This window comes from Podarcis gaigeae (genome assembly GCF_964106915.1).
Source record: "Podarcis gaigeae genome assembly, chromosome: 4".
Lineage (NCBI taxonomy): Eukaryota > Metazoa > Chordata > Lepidosauria > Squamata > Lacertidae > Podarcis > Podarcis gaigeae.
In genome coordinates, this window is record NC_139677.1 from 34,820,190 (window position 1) to 34,838,865 (window position 18,676).

At 42.6% G+C, this 18,676-nt stretch overlaps 2 protein-coding genes across 3 annotated transcripts in view; one reads left to right on the forward strand and one right to left on the reverse strand.

Annotated features, from left to right (window-relative positions):
* Positions 1 to 18,676, reverse strand: part of GABRB3 (gamma-aminobutyric acid type A receptor subunit beta3) — a 194,520-nt gene that overhangs the window by 157,572 nt on the left and 18,272 nt on the right. The gene's annotated exons all lie outside the window — the stretch shown is intronic.
* Positions 1 to 18,676, forward strand: part of GABRA5 (gamma-aminobutyric acid type A receptor subunit alpha5) — a 72,951-nt gene that overhangs the window by 23,748 nt on the left and 30,527 nt on the right. For both annotated transcript variants that reach the window (XM_083734480.1, XM_083734481.1), the window contains exon 6: positions 14,021 to 14,103. In XM_083734480.1, coding sequence (XP_083590606.1) covers positions 14,021 to 14,103 — 83 coding nt within the window. The remainder of the gene's footprint in view (positions 1 to 14,020; positions 14,104 to 18,676) is intronic.

The window sequence follows — 18,676 nt, forward strand, 5'->3', positions numbered from 1 at the left end:
AATATCCATTTTATCCTTCACTTGTTGTTGTCCATTCTTATAGCCGACCATCATTGCCTCCTTACAGACAGCACCTCGGTTATTTCTTAAAAATATAAAATGTGTTTCATGTGTGTAGTCAGGGCTGGATTTAGGTTGGATGAGGCCCTAAGCTACTGAAGGTAATAGGGGCCTTTATATGTCCAGCTGTCCTTTGTCAACAACAAATTGTCGCTGCTTTTTGTGTTGAATATATGCTATATGGTAATTTATGGACCTAATAGGTATCTAAAGCCATTTGCACATAACAAAATATGTATTTTATCAAAGTAATTGTTGAACTGAAATACAATTAAGAAGAAGTATGTTAATAGTGAAATACAATCAAGAAGAAGTATATTAATAGTGAAATAATTATTAAGCTTTAACTTAAAATGATTTTGCTGTTGCTGTATGTAGGTTTTATTTTATTTGTTTTTTATCTTATATTTTGGAAATGTACATCCAGTGTTGTTTTTTTCTTTAATTCTTTTTGGGGGGCCCCCAAGAGTGCAGCCCTAAGCTATAGCTTGTTTAGCTTATACGTAAATCCGGCATAATCGGATAGATACATAATGTGTAGTCCTTCATAATCGTTATTGTCTCAGACCCGGTGTGCTGGGAGAGTTAGTTCTTATCTTCTTTTGTTCAGTCTTCACAGTGTTTACACAGGTGACTTGCCTCTCCTGGCCTGGAGGCGAGCACTCCTCCTGCGGGAACTTAGTTCCCTCCGCCTCTCTGTGCCCTGAGCCTCTGCAGCTCAGGAGAGGCTGGAGGGTTACTGGACCCAGAGGCAACCTCAGCCTCCCCTGACGGGGCTGAGAGTGGAGCACCTGCAGGCAATGGGTCCTGCAGCACCTCAAGAGCCAGAGCAGACTCAGCTGGTGTCTGCACCTGAAGATCCAGCACAAGTGAGGACCCTTCAGGCTCAGGCCCCAGCCCCGGCTCAGCTGGTTCTGGAGGCGGGGAATCCTGTGCAGGCTGGGATTCCTCAGGTTCAGCATCTGAGTCCAAATCCCAGGCCATCACAGAGAGTCTAGCCTATTCATTTCAGTCTTACTTTATCTTATCTGTATCCCCAGACGATGGGGATCCAAAAAGCTCCCCCCAGCTTCTAACTTATTTTCACAACATCCCTGTGAGGTAGGATAGCCTGAGAAAGCAGAAATGTTGGGAGTAGGTATCTTGGGTGCTGAAATGAATGTGGCAGATTTGGGTTTTGAGGACAACCCAATGTGTGTACACACTATGTGCTAGATGAGAATTAAAGAGTTGTATCAGGCTGCCGTTTGTCTTATTGCTTCCATTTTTGGTTGGGAAATCCCTGAGTAATACATAATCATATCAAAATGCCTCTGCAGAGCTGTGCTGCATTTAGAACATCACTCCTTTCATCATGAGTGTTCCTGTGATATTTTTCACTGGCAGAAAAAGTAATGATAACATGCACCGGTTTGTCCTCAGAGAAATAGCTGCTAGCTGTAAAATGTCAGGTTTCAAAGTGTGATGTCTCTCTCTGTGTGTATATTAGCAAGTCGCTTTCCCTCACATTTAGTAACCATGGTGCAAATTGAGAAAGCCCTTGTTATGCTTGAGAATTGTACCATTGTTTTTAAATTCAGGCTGACTTTGTTCAATAATAAAGCTCAGTGTGACCCCCCAAAACCTGTTTTGGGCTTGACCAACCACATGGTTTAGCAGCCCTGGAGGTTATTTCTATGAGATCATTACAATTCAGAATTGAAATTCCAGCTTCTCTGGATGCAAGTACGTGCACATTTCATTTTAAAATGTACATAAAAATTAAAATGCGTATAGAAATATATGAGTGGGGGTATTAAAATCATTCAGTAAATTGTAAAGCCTAGATAATGTTGGACACCAGTCAGTAAGGATACTGAAAATTTAGATTTAATGTAAGTGAAATGAACTGAGTTCATTCAATTAAATTCAGCACTCCTCTTCTAACATCTATTTCAGTAGCATATACAAGTATTGCAGACTTGTAACAAGGTCAGCACTTAAATTTTCCATTCGATAATGTAATTTTCTGCATAACCATTATGGTCACTAAGAGAGAGAGAGAGAGAGCGAAAGAAAGAAAGAAAGAAAGAAAGAAAGAAAGAAAGAAAGAAAGAAAAGAAAAGAAAAGAAAAGAAAAGAAAAGAAAAGAAAAGAAAGGAAAGAAAGAAAGCCACAGCCACAAAGTTGGAGTTTTCATAGACTGTCAGTTTTGTGTAGTACCTTTCTTGATTGAATTTGAGCTGGAAATACCCCTCCACTGGGGATGTGAGCACTAAATTAGATACAACATTATTCACATATTTAACCCTTCTATGTCTGATCTCTTTAAAAAATAATGCAGGGGGGACTAGATCAATACAGTGGTACCTTGGTTGTCGAATGGCTTGGTCCCTGAACAAATTGGCTTCTGAATGCTGCAAACCCAGAAGTGAGTGTTCCGGTTTGCGAACGTTTTTCGGAAGCCGAACGTCCAATGCGGTTCCCACAGCTTCCGCTTGAGTGCAGGAAGCTCCTGCAGCCAATCAGAAGCCACACCTTGGTTTTCAAATGGTTCCAAAAGTCAAATGGATTCCCAGAATGGATTAAGTTCGACAACCAAGGTGCCACTGTATGGGTTTCTGGATTAGGACCATGGTGAAGGTAAAGGCTTAAAGGGTATCGCTACAGAATACATTTTAAGCACATCCAGTGCACATCTAGAGCAATGGTTTTCCCAAAAGAATCCTGGGAACTGTGGTTTGCTAAGTGTACTGGGAATCATAGGAGGGAACTAAACTTCCTAGGATCCTTTGAAGTCATGTGCTTTAAATGTGTGTGGTGGATCTGCCCACAGTCTCCCTCCTGGGCTTTAACCATCACCCCCTACCCAAGCTCAGAGGACGATTCAGGTGAGGTGGAAATGCTGCTCAAGGAGTCACTGTCCACTGCTCTGGGATCTTCCAGGTCAGAATACATTGCCTGCTGTAGTCCTTGGACTCAGAAGACCTACAGTGGTACCTTCATTCTCGAATGGTTTAGTTGACAAACAAATCGGCTCCCAAATGCTGTATACCCGGAAGTAAGTGTTCTGGATTCTGAATGTTTTTCAGGAGCCGAACATTCGACGCGGCTTCTGCTTGAGTGCAGGAAGCTCCTGCAGCCAATCGGAAGCCGTGCCTTGGTTTTCGAACACTTTTAGGAGTCAAATGGACTCTTGGAACAGATTAAGTTTGAGAACCAAGGTACTACATTACTCCCAATATGTTCCTCTTCAACCAGGCCTTGAGCTGATTAATATTATGCTACCTTTTAGATGTATCTTGTGAGAGGGGAGGTTATTGTTTTGTTGCTCCTGGTTTAGCTATTTATTTGGGCTTTCTGTATTTTTATCCTGTGAACTGCCCTGAGATCTTTCAATGAAGGACTGTATATAAATCGAATGAATAATAATAATAACTAATAAAAGAGTGGCTGTAGCTCAGTGATAGAACATCTGCTTTCCATGCAGAAGGTTCCAGGTTCAGTCCTGTCATCTTCAGGTAGCACTGGGAATGTTCCCAGTCTGAAAATGATCCACTACCTGACAGTGAAGACAGCACTAAGGAACATGGACCAATGGTCTGCCTGATTGAATACAAGGCACCTTCATATGTTTTTATACAAACACCACAGCATAGTTGCTTTTTGTTGTTGTTTAGTCGTGTCCGACTCTTCGTGACCCCATAGACCAGAGCACGCCAGGCACTCCTGTCTTCCACTGCCTCCCGCAGTTTGGTCAAACGCATGCTGGTAGCTTCGAGAACACCATCCAACCATCTTGTCCACTGTTGTCCCCTTCTCCTTGTACCCTCCATCTTTCCCAACATCAGGTTCTTTTCCAGGGAGTCTTCTCTTCTCATGAGGTGGCCAAAGTATTGGAGCCTCAGCTTCAGGATCTGTCCTTCCAGTGAGCACTCAGGGCTGATTTCCTTAAGAATGACTAGGTTTGATCTTCTTGCAGTCCATGGGACTCTCAAGAGTCTCCTCCAGCACCATAATTCAAAAGCATCAATTCTTCAGCGATCAGCCTTCTTTATGGTCCAGCTCTCACTTCCATACATCACTACTGGGAAAACCATAGCTTTTACTATACGGACCTTTGTTGGCAAGGTGATGTCTCTACTTTTTAAGATGCTGTCTAGGTTTGTCATTGCTTTCCTCATGGAAGTGAGAGCTAGTGGCTGCATAATAAGGCTCAGACTAGCAGGGCGCTGTCCAAGGTGCTGACAACAGCAGCCTCCCCTGTTGTTACCCCACTTTGCTTTATGTAACATGACTGTACCCAAAGAGTGAGTGCCCCTATACAGCAGGCTTCCATTGAGCTGAGACAGGACAGGACATCTGCCAATCTGGTGCTCCCACTTTTTAAAACAAAAACAAAACAAAACAAAAAAAACAAAAAAAACCCACATGCACACAAGAGCTAAAGGCACACATTTTGGTTGGCCGCTTTGGCTGCTTTGGAATGATCTGCTGTGTTGAGCAGACAAAAGGGCAGGAAAAGACATGTGCCAACTCCGAATCGATATCAAGTTCCCTAATCCTTCCCGTCCCAAGTTCAGCATCAGACTGGGCTGCACTGAACAAAGTTGCCCATGAGAGCTGGCTCCGTGGGAAAGTGTTGGGTGAGAGGTTATGACAGTTCTGCCTATGTGTTATTATTATTAAAAATACTTATTAAAAAGTTACACTTCAGCTTTGCCCACTGCCGTAATACCACAGAATGATCACTTCTATTCTCAATCCCTCATCCTTGTCATGTTGGTTCGCCAAATACTCTTAATAGGAACACAACAACCGATCTGGTTTACTAGACATTTTCAATCAATATATCCCCTCCACAGATACCTCTGTGATTATTATAGTGTTAAAATATCCTGTTCTTCCATAAGAGAGAAAAAAAAGGAGACCAAATTGTGTTAAATGTATTTTTTTACATGCCTTTGATTATTTGCTGATGGTATGTGGGGCGTTCTGATAGAGCAGTGCTCCAGATATTATTAACCCAAGCATCTTTTAGTACATTGGAGGTTTTCTTCCTGCCTGTGTTTGAGCGATGATGCCTGGTTCATCCACCCAAGCAACTGCTTAAGATATGTTCTTAATGGGCTTAAGATGCCCATTATTTGATTACTTCAGCATTTATGAACCAAGAGATAGATTGCATTTTTAAAATTTATTTTACTAAGTATTAGTTTAATTACTGGGAAATAAGTAAATATATTTAGAATTAAGCCACACATCTGATTTAGCTGGACAAATGGACAGTAAAAATACTAAGCTGATTGTAAAACAATGTGACCAGCATGGTCACTTGCGTAGTAATTTGATTTCTAATAAGTGTTTGGAAACTGGCAACATGAATTTAAGATTGCATGTTTCTTTTCAGCCCCTAGAGGGGAGCATTGTCCTTTCTAAATTTGGAACAAGCGGCTTTCACAAAGATTAAAATCTATACAAAATGCTAACAGGAACAGCTCTGGTTTTTGTGGCATCCAAAAGGTTTGCACATAGAGAAAGGAAGAGTACCAGCAATGAGATTTTATTAATATTTCTGCCTGATATTGCTAATTTGCATAGCATATCAGAAATGAAACCGGAAAGTGAGGGGGGCATGGGAATATCGATACAAACACGGCTTTCTATTGATATGTAAGTGGGGAGCAAATAAACAGGATTCTTTTCTTTCAGAGAAAAGCACTATGCTTGTTGAATTGCAGAACAAAGATGCAAACCTATACTCTGATGAGCTTTAAATGTTGTTTTTGCAAAACTACCTGGTAATTTATTTGCCATTGAATTTGGTTGTAGGGAAGCTGAATTTATTAACCATAACCAAGCAGTCGGTACCATTTGCACGTGGGAATATTCGACCTGCCTTAATTGTACATTTCAAAATAAAATAAAATAAAATGGTGTGCCAGCTGAAACTGAGTGCAATATGTATAATGGCCACTTGATGGCACCACAGGCATATCTTTGCTCACAAAGTCCTGGCCCAGTAGCTGTGCTTCTTAATGGAGAAGAACATTTTCAAGGCTTGCGTCATGTGCATCATTCATGTATGTGCGCATGATGTTCAGAATCAGGTGCACTTCGGTTCTAGGCTCCCATAAATACATTTAACAGAAACTTTATAGACACCGTAATGTTTACTGGGTATTAGAATGAATTAGTGTGGAATTAAGGAGCTATTTTTAGTGCTGCTGCAGCACGGCTGATTTTTTTTCTTCCTTTAAAAAAACAAAACTTACCTTAATTTTTAAATCGGTTGGTTCTCTGCAGAGACAAACTAGCATGCCAGATGTTTTCCCAGCTTGGCTGTGTAATCCCTTGTAGGGTATAACAGCGGCTACCCCAGCTGCCCTTCAATAAGTACAGACATTATTCCCATCAATAGCTGCTTCTAGAGAAGCTTTTTCATTTTAATGCATGGGGGTGAGTTAGCCTTTTCTTTTTCTCATCTTTGTTATTAGTGTTTTGGTAGCACCTGATGTAATCGCATAAACACGAACATGAGAAGGCCCGCGAGGCAGTAAAAACCTAGCGTGAGATAAAGAAGTGTCCCGTTAATGTGTTAGGGGACGTAGGTGGCACTGTGGGTTAAACCACAGAGCCTAGGGCTTGCTGATCAGAAGGTCGGCGGTTTGAATCCCCATGACGGGGTGAGCTCCCGTTGCTCAGTCCCAGCTCCTGCCAACCTAGCAGTTTGAAAGCACGTCAAAGTGCAAGTAGATAAATAGGTACCACTCCAGCGAGAAGGTAAATGGCGTTTCCGTGCACTGCTCTGGTTCACCAGAAGCGGCTTATTCATGCTGGTCACATGACCCAGAAGCTGTATGCCAGCTCCCTCGGCCAATAAAGTGAGATGAGCGCCACAACCCCAGAGTCAGTCATGACTGGACCTAATGGTCAGGAGTCCCTTTACCTTTACCTTTATTAACGTGTTAGGTACTGAACTCTCACTCTCTGAGACAATATTTGGGGCTTGCGAGGAAAGGGAGATGGACCTGAGCCCATCAGGAACTAAAAGATGGGCTAGATAGAATCTGCCAATCTCTCCCACCCCAAAATATGACTTTGTTGCTTAATATTTTGTGTGGCAGCAAAGGATTAAGAGATTATGTGAAAATCAGCCAGTATTTTTTATTCTGCTGTCACACACACAAACATAAACAACAACAACAACAAGCCAATGTGACTTGTTTTGTGTATCAGCTTGATTTCTTATAAGGATTTAAAAAGTGGTAGCATGAATTTAAGATCATGAGTGTGTGTGGAGGGGGAGGAGAAAGGAGGGAAGGAAGGAAGGAAGGAAGGAAGGAAGGAAGGAAGGAAGGGTATTTTGCATGCAGGCTAATGATCCAGTGCCAATTGTTTCTGTATGGAATGAGGTCCATTATGTTTCCCACTCAGCCTTTTCCATTAAATTTCCAAGGTCCTAAATTGTTTGATTGAATATATGTCAAATGTATGATTGACTTCTAGGTAGTAAACACAAACAAACCTCAAAATGCACAACATAATAGATACCGTACTTCTAAGGTTTTTACAGTAGCTAAAAGATGTGGTGGGGAAAACAGATTTTAAATTATATTTGATTAGGTGGTAAAGGGAAAAATCATTCCCTTTATCTTGCCCAAGCAACCCAAAGCAACTTGCAACCAAACACAAAAAAGCGAACAACAACAACACCCCACAAAGATACATTAAAACCAAGGGGTGAGGAGGAGGAAATACGCACATTAAAAACATCCCAACCACTTCTAAAAGGCCATAGACAGTTGATGGCCAAAGGGCTGGGTATAGAGGAAAGTTATTGTCCGGCGCATAAAGATATATGAACCATTTAAGGTTTTATAGGTCAAAACCAGCACTTTTAATTGGGCCCGGAAACTAATTGGTAGCCAGTGCAGTCGGACCAGGATCAGTGTCATATTCTCAAGCTGTCTTGCCCCGGTGAGCAACCTGGCCGCTGAATTCTGTAGCTGAAGTTTCCGAACCATCTTCAGAGGTAGCCCCACATATAATGTGTTGCAGTAATCTACCCTAGAGGTTACCAGAGCATAGACGCCAGAAGTTAGGCTATGCCTGTCCAGACCAGGGTTCAGCTGGGCACCAGCCGAAGCTGATGGAAGGCACTCCATGCTACCTGGGCCACCTAAGCCTCAAGCGACAGCAATGGATCCAGGAGTTACCTCCAAGCTGCGTGGGTGCTCCTTCAGAGGGCATGTAACCCCATCAAGAGCAGGCAACCTCCCTCCCATCCATCCAGTCTAGGAAACCACCCACTAACAGTTCCTCAGACTTATCTGGATTGATCTTCAGTTTATCGGCACCAATTCCTAGCCTTGTTATGAGAAATGGAGAAAAGCTTCTCCCTATCCATTTTCTCCAAACTCTGCATAATTTTAAACACCTTGATCATGTTCCTTCTTATTTGCCTTTCCCCCAAACTAAAGAGCTCCATATTTCCTCATGAGGAAGTCACTCAAAGCCCAATAATTTTGGTTATCCTTTTCTGAACCTTTTCCAGATCAACAAAATTGTTTTCAACAGACCAGAAGTATACCATGAATTTGTATATACAGTGGTACCTCGGGTTAAGAACTTAATTCGTTCTGGAGGTCTGTTCTTAACCTGAAACTGTTCTTAACCTGAGGTACCACTTTAGCTAATGGGGCCTCCTGCTGCCGCCATGCAATTTCTGTTCTCATCCTGAAGCAAAGTTCTTAACCCGAGGTACTATTTCTGAGTTAGTGGAGTCTGTAACCTGAAGCATCTGTAACCCGAGGTACCACTGTAACCGCATTTAGATATTGGCCATTTTATTTGTAACCCCTTTCCTAATGATCCCTAAAATGGAATTCACATTTTTCACAGCTGCCGCACATCTACAGGGTCAACATCTACAGTGAGCGATCCATTATGATCTCTACATTTCTTTTCTTTCATTCAGTTGTTGTTGTTGTTGATGATGATGATGATGATGTTTAGATATGGTCTGGAGGGGCCTCTGCTCCCCTTCTACATAGATTAGGTAAAGGCAGAAATAAAGTTTCTCAGTAACGCCAAGGCTTAAATTACCCACTGTGCTGAAGAAGGCACGTGCCAACAATAACGAGGACAAGACCTTGTGTCCTTCCGCAGCCCTTGCCATTTGAAGTTTTGAAAGCACTTCACACACAAAACATACAAATAGTAATTAAGCTTCATCACCGCTCTGCAACAGCAAAATAGTAACGATCGGGTGTTTTTTTCCCCCTAAGCATGGAAATTGGCACAGACAGTGACCGTGAGTAGGAAATGAAGAGGGGCTCCAGATTTTCTGAATCACAAATTCACTGGTGGGCGGCGATTGTGCCTGCCCACCAACAGCAGGGCATAGAAAGGAGCTGCAGAGTATGAGAAACAGAAAGCTAGAAGACAGACAGGGTGGGTGGGTAAATATAGTCCAGTGGGTGGCAGGCATTTCCTTATAGATGGCCTCTGCAGGGTTTGCACAGCTGAAGTCCCCTAAGGTTTAAGAAGGACTTAACACTGAGAGAGATCAAGCCAGGGAGATTTTTAAAAAAACAAGATTAGAGGAAAGTGAATCACTTCAGGTACACCCAAAATAACTGAACAGTGAACAAAAAGAAAAATAAATGACAATCAGTTTAGCTATATACTAATGGTTCAATCTTTCGTTTGCCTTTAAAAAAAAGTGCATGGTTTTCTCTTTATTTTTATTTATTTTTTTAAAGTTAACTGTTGCTGTTGTTGTTTTTAAAATATCCCGGCCTCACTTGTTTCTGAACTTCATTGTCTACAACTTTGTTGGCCAATTGCCAACTTTTGGGTTTTCTTCTCTTTGACATGGTTGTACGGCAGCCAAATCTTTAGTCACATCTTAAGACTTCTTTGTTGTACTAAATCATTTGCTGTCCTTTGCGTGGATAGATAAGGTGTGATGAAAATCCCTGACCTACAGAAAGGCAGTAAAAATTATGCAACAATCCCTTGGGGGCACTATGGGGCACTATGGTTTGCATAACTTTCACAAGCTGTATTAAGCCTTGGGCTCGCTTGCTTCCTCTCTCTAAACTTCTTGCCTGGTTGGGAAGAGGAGTTCAGAAACGTCTGCTTTCTCTTTAGCAACAGACATGTTGCCTGGCACAACAAACTTTAGATAACATCAAACCATGGTTTCTGAATCTGGGTCGAAATCAACTGTTGGTTGTATTAACCATGGTTCACAATTCTAATGACATGGGAAGCCATGGTAGATTAAAAGCAGAAACGAACGCTTCCGAATTTTTTTATGCTGTGCAGGAGGAGGAGATGAGGGGCTTTTTGTAACTTATGCATGTTTCACTAAACCGTGGTTTCTCATAATACAGTCACAGAGCATAGGTTATTCTGTTGCATTTCTTTTCTACGTACAGTTATACCTCGTGTTGCGTTAGGTTCATGTTGCGTCTTTTCAGCTTGCAAACACAGCAAACCCAGAAGTGTATACTTCCATGTTTCGCTGTGCTCGCACGCACAGAAGCGTTCTGCACACTTCGTGCATGCACAGAAGCATTCTACATGCTTCACACATGTGCAGAAGCACTCTATCATGCTCCGTGCTTGCGCAGAAGCGCCACTCTAGTTGCAGACTTTTCGGGGTGCGAACGGCACCCCGGAACAGATCGTGTCTGCAGCTAGAGGTACCACTTTACAGTTTCTCTAGATTGTGCATAAATGAATAGGAAACAAATTAACAAGGCTTCAATGTATAACCTACTACGAACTCTTTAAAAAAGTACCACTAAACTTTGTCATGAAATTTTCCCAAAGGCTAGAAACACCTCATTCACTCACATGCTGTGGGTGTGTAACATCAGCTGAGACTCTGTGAAAAGGATGTGACTGGCACTTCTCCATGGCTGGTTCATATGCATCTCAAGCAATTTAGAAAACATCAAGCAGAAACAAGTATCATCCATCACCATATACACAAATGAAAGCTCCCTTGTATAGTGGTTGCACCTTGATGCTAAGTCATGATAATGACCGAGTGACATGAAGTTAAGGTGGCAAAAGTCCTATTTAGGTGTTCACAGAACAGGTGAGGGAATAAAGTGTGCAGGGAGTACGTTCACTAGTCCATGTCCCCAAAGTCCCTGTTTCTGCTGCCTCTATCCTCTACTTGAGCTTTGTGCAATGAGGTCAAAGATCCAACAATGGATTCTTTGCATGGTCATCTGAACACGCTGAGAATACTCTACAAGATCACCACACAATCGAGGTTTCTTCAGATCTGACAGCTCACCACAGGAAGGTCAGAGGTGAAGACACCAGATACATCTCCTCTAACAGGGGTGCCAACTTGAATAAAATATTGGGGGGCAGGTAAGCCCCACCCCACATAATTGATCACAAGACATGGCACATACAAACCATTTGAATGGCAAGGTCCATCAACCTGGGGCTGGTGGCCCCCTCAAATATTTTATTGGGGGGGGGGCAAAGGACCCTGACCTGTAGGAGTTGGCTCCTATGACCTCTAAACTTCACTCTTCTGTGTATTCTTTAAACTCTTGTTTAGGGTTGATGAGGAAAGAAGAATGCAGGTTTATTAGTTCAGTGGTTTGGGAATCTGATCATAAACTCCTTTTAAACACATTTTTGGTTACTCTCTGGGTTTGGTTTCTTTTTAACAGAGATATTTTACAGCCGTACATCTTTTTAAGAGCATTATACACATTTGGAGAAAAGTGATTGGATTAGGGAATACTGTATAGAATTCTTCATGGATTTATTTTTTGAAAAAACGCACAGTTTTCATGCCTGCCGCATACAATGTTTTGTGTGAAAGCTCAGGGGACGACTGTTCTTTTCTGCAGATTAATGCTGTTTTACAAGGCTATGCTTTTATAACTTTTCAGAAATAGGCGTTTCTGCCAATGGTATATTGGTTAGTTGTGAGATAAAGCTACCAGTTCACCTAGAATAGATATATTGTGTACCAGTATGCAGAGTGAGGGGGACGCATTAGGAAGCTGATTTTGGGCTCCATGAAAGAGCAGCAAATGGCTAGTTATCTAATCTATTACCAGTATATTTTTTACTGCCAGGGAGGAGGAGAGGGGCTTGGGTGTGGCCTTGGGTGCTATGTATGTTGACTTGAGGGTTGGGCTATTTGCTGCTATGCCTCAGGAAGCAACATGTCTTGGGCTGTCTCTGAATGGATGGATGGAGAGAACAGAGATGAGGACAACTGTATAGATGGATGGGCTACTGAATAAGAGGGAGGGGAGAGGGTCCAAGGAAATGGTTGTAGAATGGCACGTGGGCTTCAAAAATGTTATTTCCACCCTTTGCAGCAGGCATAGGCAAGCTCCGGTCCTCCAGATATTTGGGACTACAATTCCCATCATCCCTGGCCACTGGTCCTGTTAGCAAGGGACAATGGGAATTGTAGTCCCAAACATCTGGAGGGCCGAAGTTTGCCTATGCCTGCTTTACTGACTCACAGTCAACTTGAAAACCGATTGATTGTTTTGGAACTACCATGAGATGATGGGACCTAACTAATATAGGCACCGCAAGAATGTTTTCTTTTGATTGTAGTGGATAGCTGTTAACCGGGCCAAATAATAGATTTGGGGGGAAATAACCTGAGACTATAGTTTAGATGCTGTCATTATGGTGCGGTTTAGACCAGCACAGGGAACAACAGAGAGAATAGTTTTAGTGTGACAGTGAAACATTAAATTTGTTGGCTTTTTTGGTTTGCTCACACTTGTACCTGGATGTACAGGCAACCCCAGATTTGCATGGGAGTTACATTCTGGGTCATCATGCACATAAACTTGTTCCACCACTGCCTGCTCCTGTTCTCCCCCATTCCACCCCCTTTTCTGCCCTCTTCTGGGTTGCCACGATGCATGTGAACACGGCCACGTATCAACCAAACACACATAAATCAGTCTAAAAGTAACAACCCATCCTGTTGTTAAGATATGAAAAATATCTTCTCTCCCTCCCCATTAGTTAAAGTACCACCAGAGTTTCTGATCAACCAACACTGATTCAGCTTGCCATTTTATTACAACACCCCATGCGGCACTAGGAAATCCTCCTTAGGGTATATTTCTCTAGTTATCACTGACTTCCACTTGCATGGCTGTTTCTCAGAGTCCCATTGCTTGATAACGTCCCAGCTAAGTCTTTAAAATCAATGTGATTTTGATAGTCTCTTAGCAGCATTTGAATGGCATTCACGATTCCATACCTTCAAGTGTTCGTTTGACGTTGTCATTATCAACATTACCTCTACTGTACTTGGAAATGGTGCAGCCACTATAAATATGGAGGGAGTCTTACAGATTAGCAGAACAGCTGCTTTGCCAAAAGAAAAGCCTTTAGCAAAAGTGTTGGAGGGTGGGGGACGGAATGAGCTATCCACACTTTATTGCCCCAAGTGGTTAAAATTTAAGGTGGTAAGGAAACAATTATTGCATCTTCAATATATTATTAAAGCTTCTGTATGTGACTTAGAAATCATTTGATTCCCATGAGAAGGTGTAGAAAATATGGTTTTGCTTGCACTACCTTTCACACACATCATTTGTAAGGGGTTCAGAAAACCCATGTGTCAAAAGAGTGATTGGAGGTAGGGCCATGTGGTCTAGCACTGCTACATGCCAGCACATCATGCTCCCCTGACTTCTGCACATGGAACGGTCACCAGATGGAGGTCTCCCCACATACAAATGAATGAATGGACATTGGAGGAGCATGGCAGTGATGGGTTGGACAGCCCACATGGCAGTGAGTGAGCATTGGGTGACATGGCCCTGGCAATCCTCCTGCATGATCTATCAAACGTGTAATGGTCCATGTGGACCCCTGTTTATCTGGTATAGCTAGATTTCTCTGTGGATCAAACCAGCAAACCCTGAATTGTCTCTTTCTCTCTCTCCGTCAGATTGACCATCTCTGCTGAATGCCCCATGCAGCTGGAAGACTTCCCCATGGATGCACATGCTTGCCCGTTAAAATTTGGAAGTTGTAAGTGTTTAATAATAATATAATTTATACCCCACCCATCTTGGGGCTGCTTCCAGAAAAATATATAAACAGGATAAAATGTCAAACGTTGAAAACTTTCTGATACAGGGCTGTCTTTAGATGTCTTCTAAAAGTTGGGTAGTTCTTTATCTCCTTGACATCTGATGGGAGGGTGTTCCACAAGGAGGGTGCCACTGCCAAGGAGGCCCTCTTCCTGGTTCCCTGTAACTCCATGCAGTGAGGGCACCACCAGAAGACCCCTGGAGGTGGACCTCACTGTCCCTTGAGCGAGATCAAGAGAGCCTATTTTAATGGGGTTTCTGTGTGCCATGAGGGTAACTTAGCTAAATGTGAAGGATCTGACACTGCCTTTGGTTTCCTACATCTGTTCTTTATAATTGTACATTTGATCTAGTCAGTGCTGGGGGGGGGGGGCAGTTAAGAAAAAAAGGTGCTAGTACTCACCATGAAGTTATTCCACATTTTAAATATTTTTTTACAAAGGTGACAGTACTCTTGAGTACCCCCAGGGGGAAAAAAGCACTGGATCTAGCAAGGACTTTTTCTGGCTCAGACCACCTTCCATAGTTAACTCCCAATAATCCCCAGAGGCAATCATCCCAATGGCAAACCGCACTCGCTTTATATACTGTGATAACTTTGTCGTTTGCAGTCAGGCAGTCAAATTTATCTCACAGAAAATGATCACAGCCAACAGTAGTTGTGCTGTGAGCCACAAGCAAAGTCGGCTGAGAGTCATAGCCACTAAAAGTGAATAATTTGTATTTTTTTTAAAAAAAAAATAGCCACTATCATTTGGAAATTTTTGTAGGGGCTATAAAAATGGATTAATAGACTGCCTTTAGCAAGTGTGCCAGACATTGCCAAAATATCTGTGCTTTGACTTGCGACTCCCTGCATGTTACGAGTGTGAGAAAGGGGACCTGGGATGCATTTTATTTCATAAATGAGAGAACAGCCATGTGGCACAGTTATTCATTAGGAGCTGCAAGCAGAGCAGCTAGTCACTGTGCGGCAGGTGCCTGGGGATTTTATATTTATGTGGAAATGATCATTCCATTAAGTCTCAAATTGTGTTAGTATTTACATGTGCACTATTATGGAATGCTCTGTATAGTTTTTCCAGCAGAGACACAAAACATTCAAAGAATTATCTCTGCGGAGAACCATAATGTGCCTTTTCCATCCAATATTGTATGCACAGGTCCAAAAAGAGAGGACTGGGATTAAAGAGAAGCTATGCTGCATTATGTTCCAGAGCACAATGTTTTGGGCATATGGTTCTCATTTGACAGCATCCAAAATGATACCACAGACAAATAAAACGAGAGAGAGACAGACAGAGAGAGAGAGAGAGAGAGAGAGAGAGAGAGAGAGAGAGAGAGAGGAGAGACAATGTGAAGAAAATGCATAGCCCTTGAACAATTCCATAGCAGCAATAGAAAGTGACATATTTGAAGATTATCCTGACCTGCTCCTCCTCTAGACTTTACACCCACCCTCACTTCCTGCCAGTTGTACAGTAAAACGAGAGATTTGCTTGCTAAAGCAGGCAGAAAGAACAGAGAGTGAGCAAACTGACCAGATAAGGATAAGAGCAGGAAAAACTAATGTCATAGCACCCCATATTCCCTGGGTCCTGTGCTATGATGCTTCCCAGGTCTTTCCCTTTAGAACTTCACTACCACCAGGTAAAATACAAGGCTGCTTTTAACCGATCGTTATTTGGCAAACTACCCAAGCACAAACTGATTTTTGGCCATCACAAAGGGCTGCTTTTGATTATGCTTTCCACATCGCAGTACCAAGGCATGTCCTTCTCATCAGTAGCAAATGGCAGCCCCCCCATTCAGATTGACAGCCATCTTGGCAAAGTACTTTGAGGCAACAGCAGCCATTGCCTGCTTGGCATACTTTACCCAGAAAGATGGCAGTGTGAACATAATCACAGCCCTTTTGTCAGTGCAACGAAGCAGAAGATCCGCACCCATTTGTTCTGCTCTTGATTGTGGGGCAGGCCTGAATTTCGCCTCTTATTCCAGTAAGAAACCAAGACAAATTTGGTTTGGGGTGGATCCAGGTAGAAATTTGGGCCTCATCTCGCAACTGCAGCAAGGGCTCCTTCCTTTAAAAGCTAACTATGGAAATGTCTACTGCACAAATATCACCTGTTTACATTCCAGCAGGCCACTAAATACTTCTGCAGGGGACTGGGGCTCAAAAAGCAAGACTTGGGATCTATTGCCTCCCTTCTTCAGCAACCCTCTGTCTTGGTTGCAGGGGTGAAAACTTGAATAAAATATTGTGGGGGCAGGTAAGCCCTTCCCCACATAATCAATCACAAGATGTGTTGTACGCACATCATTTGAATGACAATCCCCATCAACTTGGAGGGATGCCCCCTCAAATACACACGCACACATATATATATTGGGTGGACGGAAGGGACCTCGGCTCCTAGGAGTTGGCTCCTATGCTTGGCTGCCACAGAGAGAAATCAGAGGAACAGTTCAAAGTGTACTTTTACAACAGTGGAGGAGCTGTGCATACGCTCCAACATGCCTCAGAGGAAAATAGGAACATTTATCACTTCCCACCAACTGAAACCCCCAGCCCCTCCCCCCACTTCACCAATGGGACACAGCACAGCAAGCAGGCCAGCTCATCCTCCCCCCCGAACTTGGCGGCAGTGGCACTAGTGGGGAAATAGGGACATTCAAATACAACACAAAAGCCGGGATGGCTTTCATAATTCTGGGGATGTCTCTGGAATAGGGGGACACTTGCGGGGTATGGCTTTGCTTTTGAAAGCCAGAGGCTTGGCTCCACTGCAGCAGCCTTATTCTTTTGGTAGACTATCTCATACCTGGGTGTCCTCCAGATGTACTATTTATTGAACTTTCATCCTAATGTATTTGGACAAAGCATACAGGAAGGTTTGATTATATCCAGCATTTATTGAGCATCTGTTTTGATTTATGTTCAGAGAGCTTATACAGCAGTGGACCTACATCAGACATCTATCCTGATTGGCTTGTGTAGTGTTTATACATCTTTCATTAGTCATTCATTCATGCCACACTTTCCAGTGTGTTTCACTATCTCTTTCTTTAACCCCCACAAGTCCTTTTTTTATACACATAGTGGGTTTGTTGCACTAGGGAGACACAGCACTTGGATCCACCTTAATTGCACAAACCTAAATTTCCCAGCATGCCCTTGAATCCCTTCCACAAAACACTAACAGTCTGGAGGTGCCCTTGGATAGCCCTGCAGTAAAGAGTTTTAGAAAGCCAATATAAACTCTAAGTGCTGTTTCTCAGAACCTATTCGGATGCAGGATAGTGTTTTGAAAGCGTCAAATGGTGTGGGTTAGAGCTCATAAGGAGCTTTCAGTTTGTCAAACAAAATCAAAGGTGACAATAAAATTACTCATGTGCTCAGTGATCCTCCAACTCTGAGCTGCTGATGAATTCAGCTTAGCCATATAATTTGTTTCCTTTTCAACCAGTGCTGGCCATCTTTAAAAAGAAAAGAATTCAAAAAATTCAACACGTCTAGGCTCTGACTGAGCAACTTTGTATGTAGGACTGTTTTCCTTTGGGCGACCTTGGCTCTTAAAAATGCAGATGACAGAAACTCCCACTGCCTTGCAGATTTCTGGGTTGATCAAATATAAAGTGCAATAGCAGAAGTGGGATCTCTGCATGCTAACGTGAAGGTACCGGCAAATGTTTAACCTTTGCTTTGTTAATCAGGCAGCTTGAAAACAAAAACAACCACAGCATGATACACTTGGATTTAATTAGCCAATTCAAGAGTATCATGCTCTCATATAAAATATTTTATCTGAGCTTGCTAAAACAGAGGATTTCCTCTTTGGCCCTTTTTCTCCCCCACCTTCATTTTCTTTACAATGACTTTCCTAGTGAAAGTCTCTTTACCGTGTGTGTGTGCGCGCGCGCGCACGCACGCGCGCGCACCAGAGGGACATGTTGTAGAAGTCAGGTTTACAGTTAAACAGCAGAGTAGTTTGTGGGGAGATGGAGTCTAGGAAGTCCATTGGCAGGCAAATAGCAGGAGGACAATGCAAGGTAATGGGTTGTATCTATCTCAATTTTACTCAGAGTAGACCTATTTAAATTAAGAACCCTAAATTATATATATTCATCAGTTTCAATGGGTCTGCTCTGAAGAGGAACAACACTGCATATAACCCAAAGTATGTAAGGAAGACTAGATGGAAACATGGTGTACAGCATCAGACCAGTGGGTCATCATGAACATAGTATTCTTTAGAAAGTGTACTCTTCATAGCCACAAATGTTGCCTTTCATGTTATAATATCTGGGGCAGGGATAGGGAAACAAACACTACCACCCGCCTCTTTTGAGGATACCTTTCCCTGAAGTTACACATATGTCCTAGATAGCAGACAAGCAGATACTACTAAGTAGATAGAACAGGATGTGGGTGGCACTGTGGTCTAAACCACTGAGCATCTTGGGCTTGCCGATCAGAAGTTTGGCAGTTTGAATCCCCACAGTGGAGT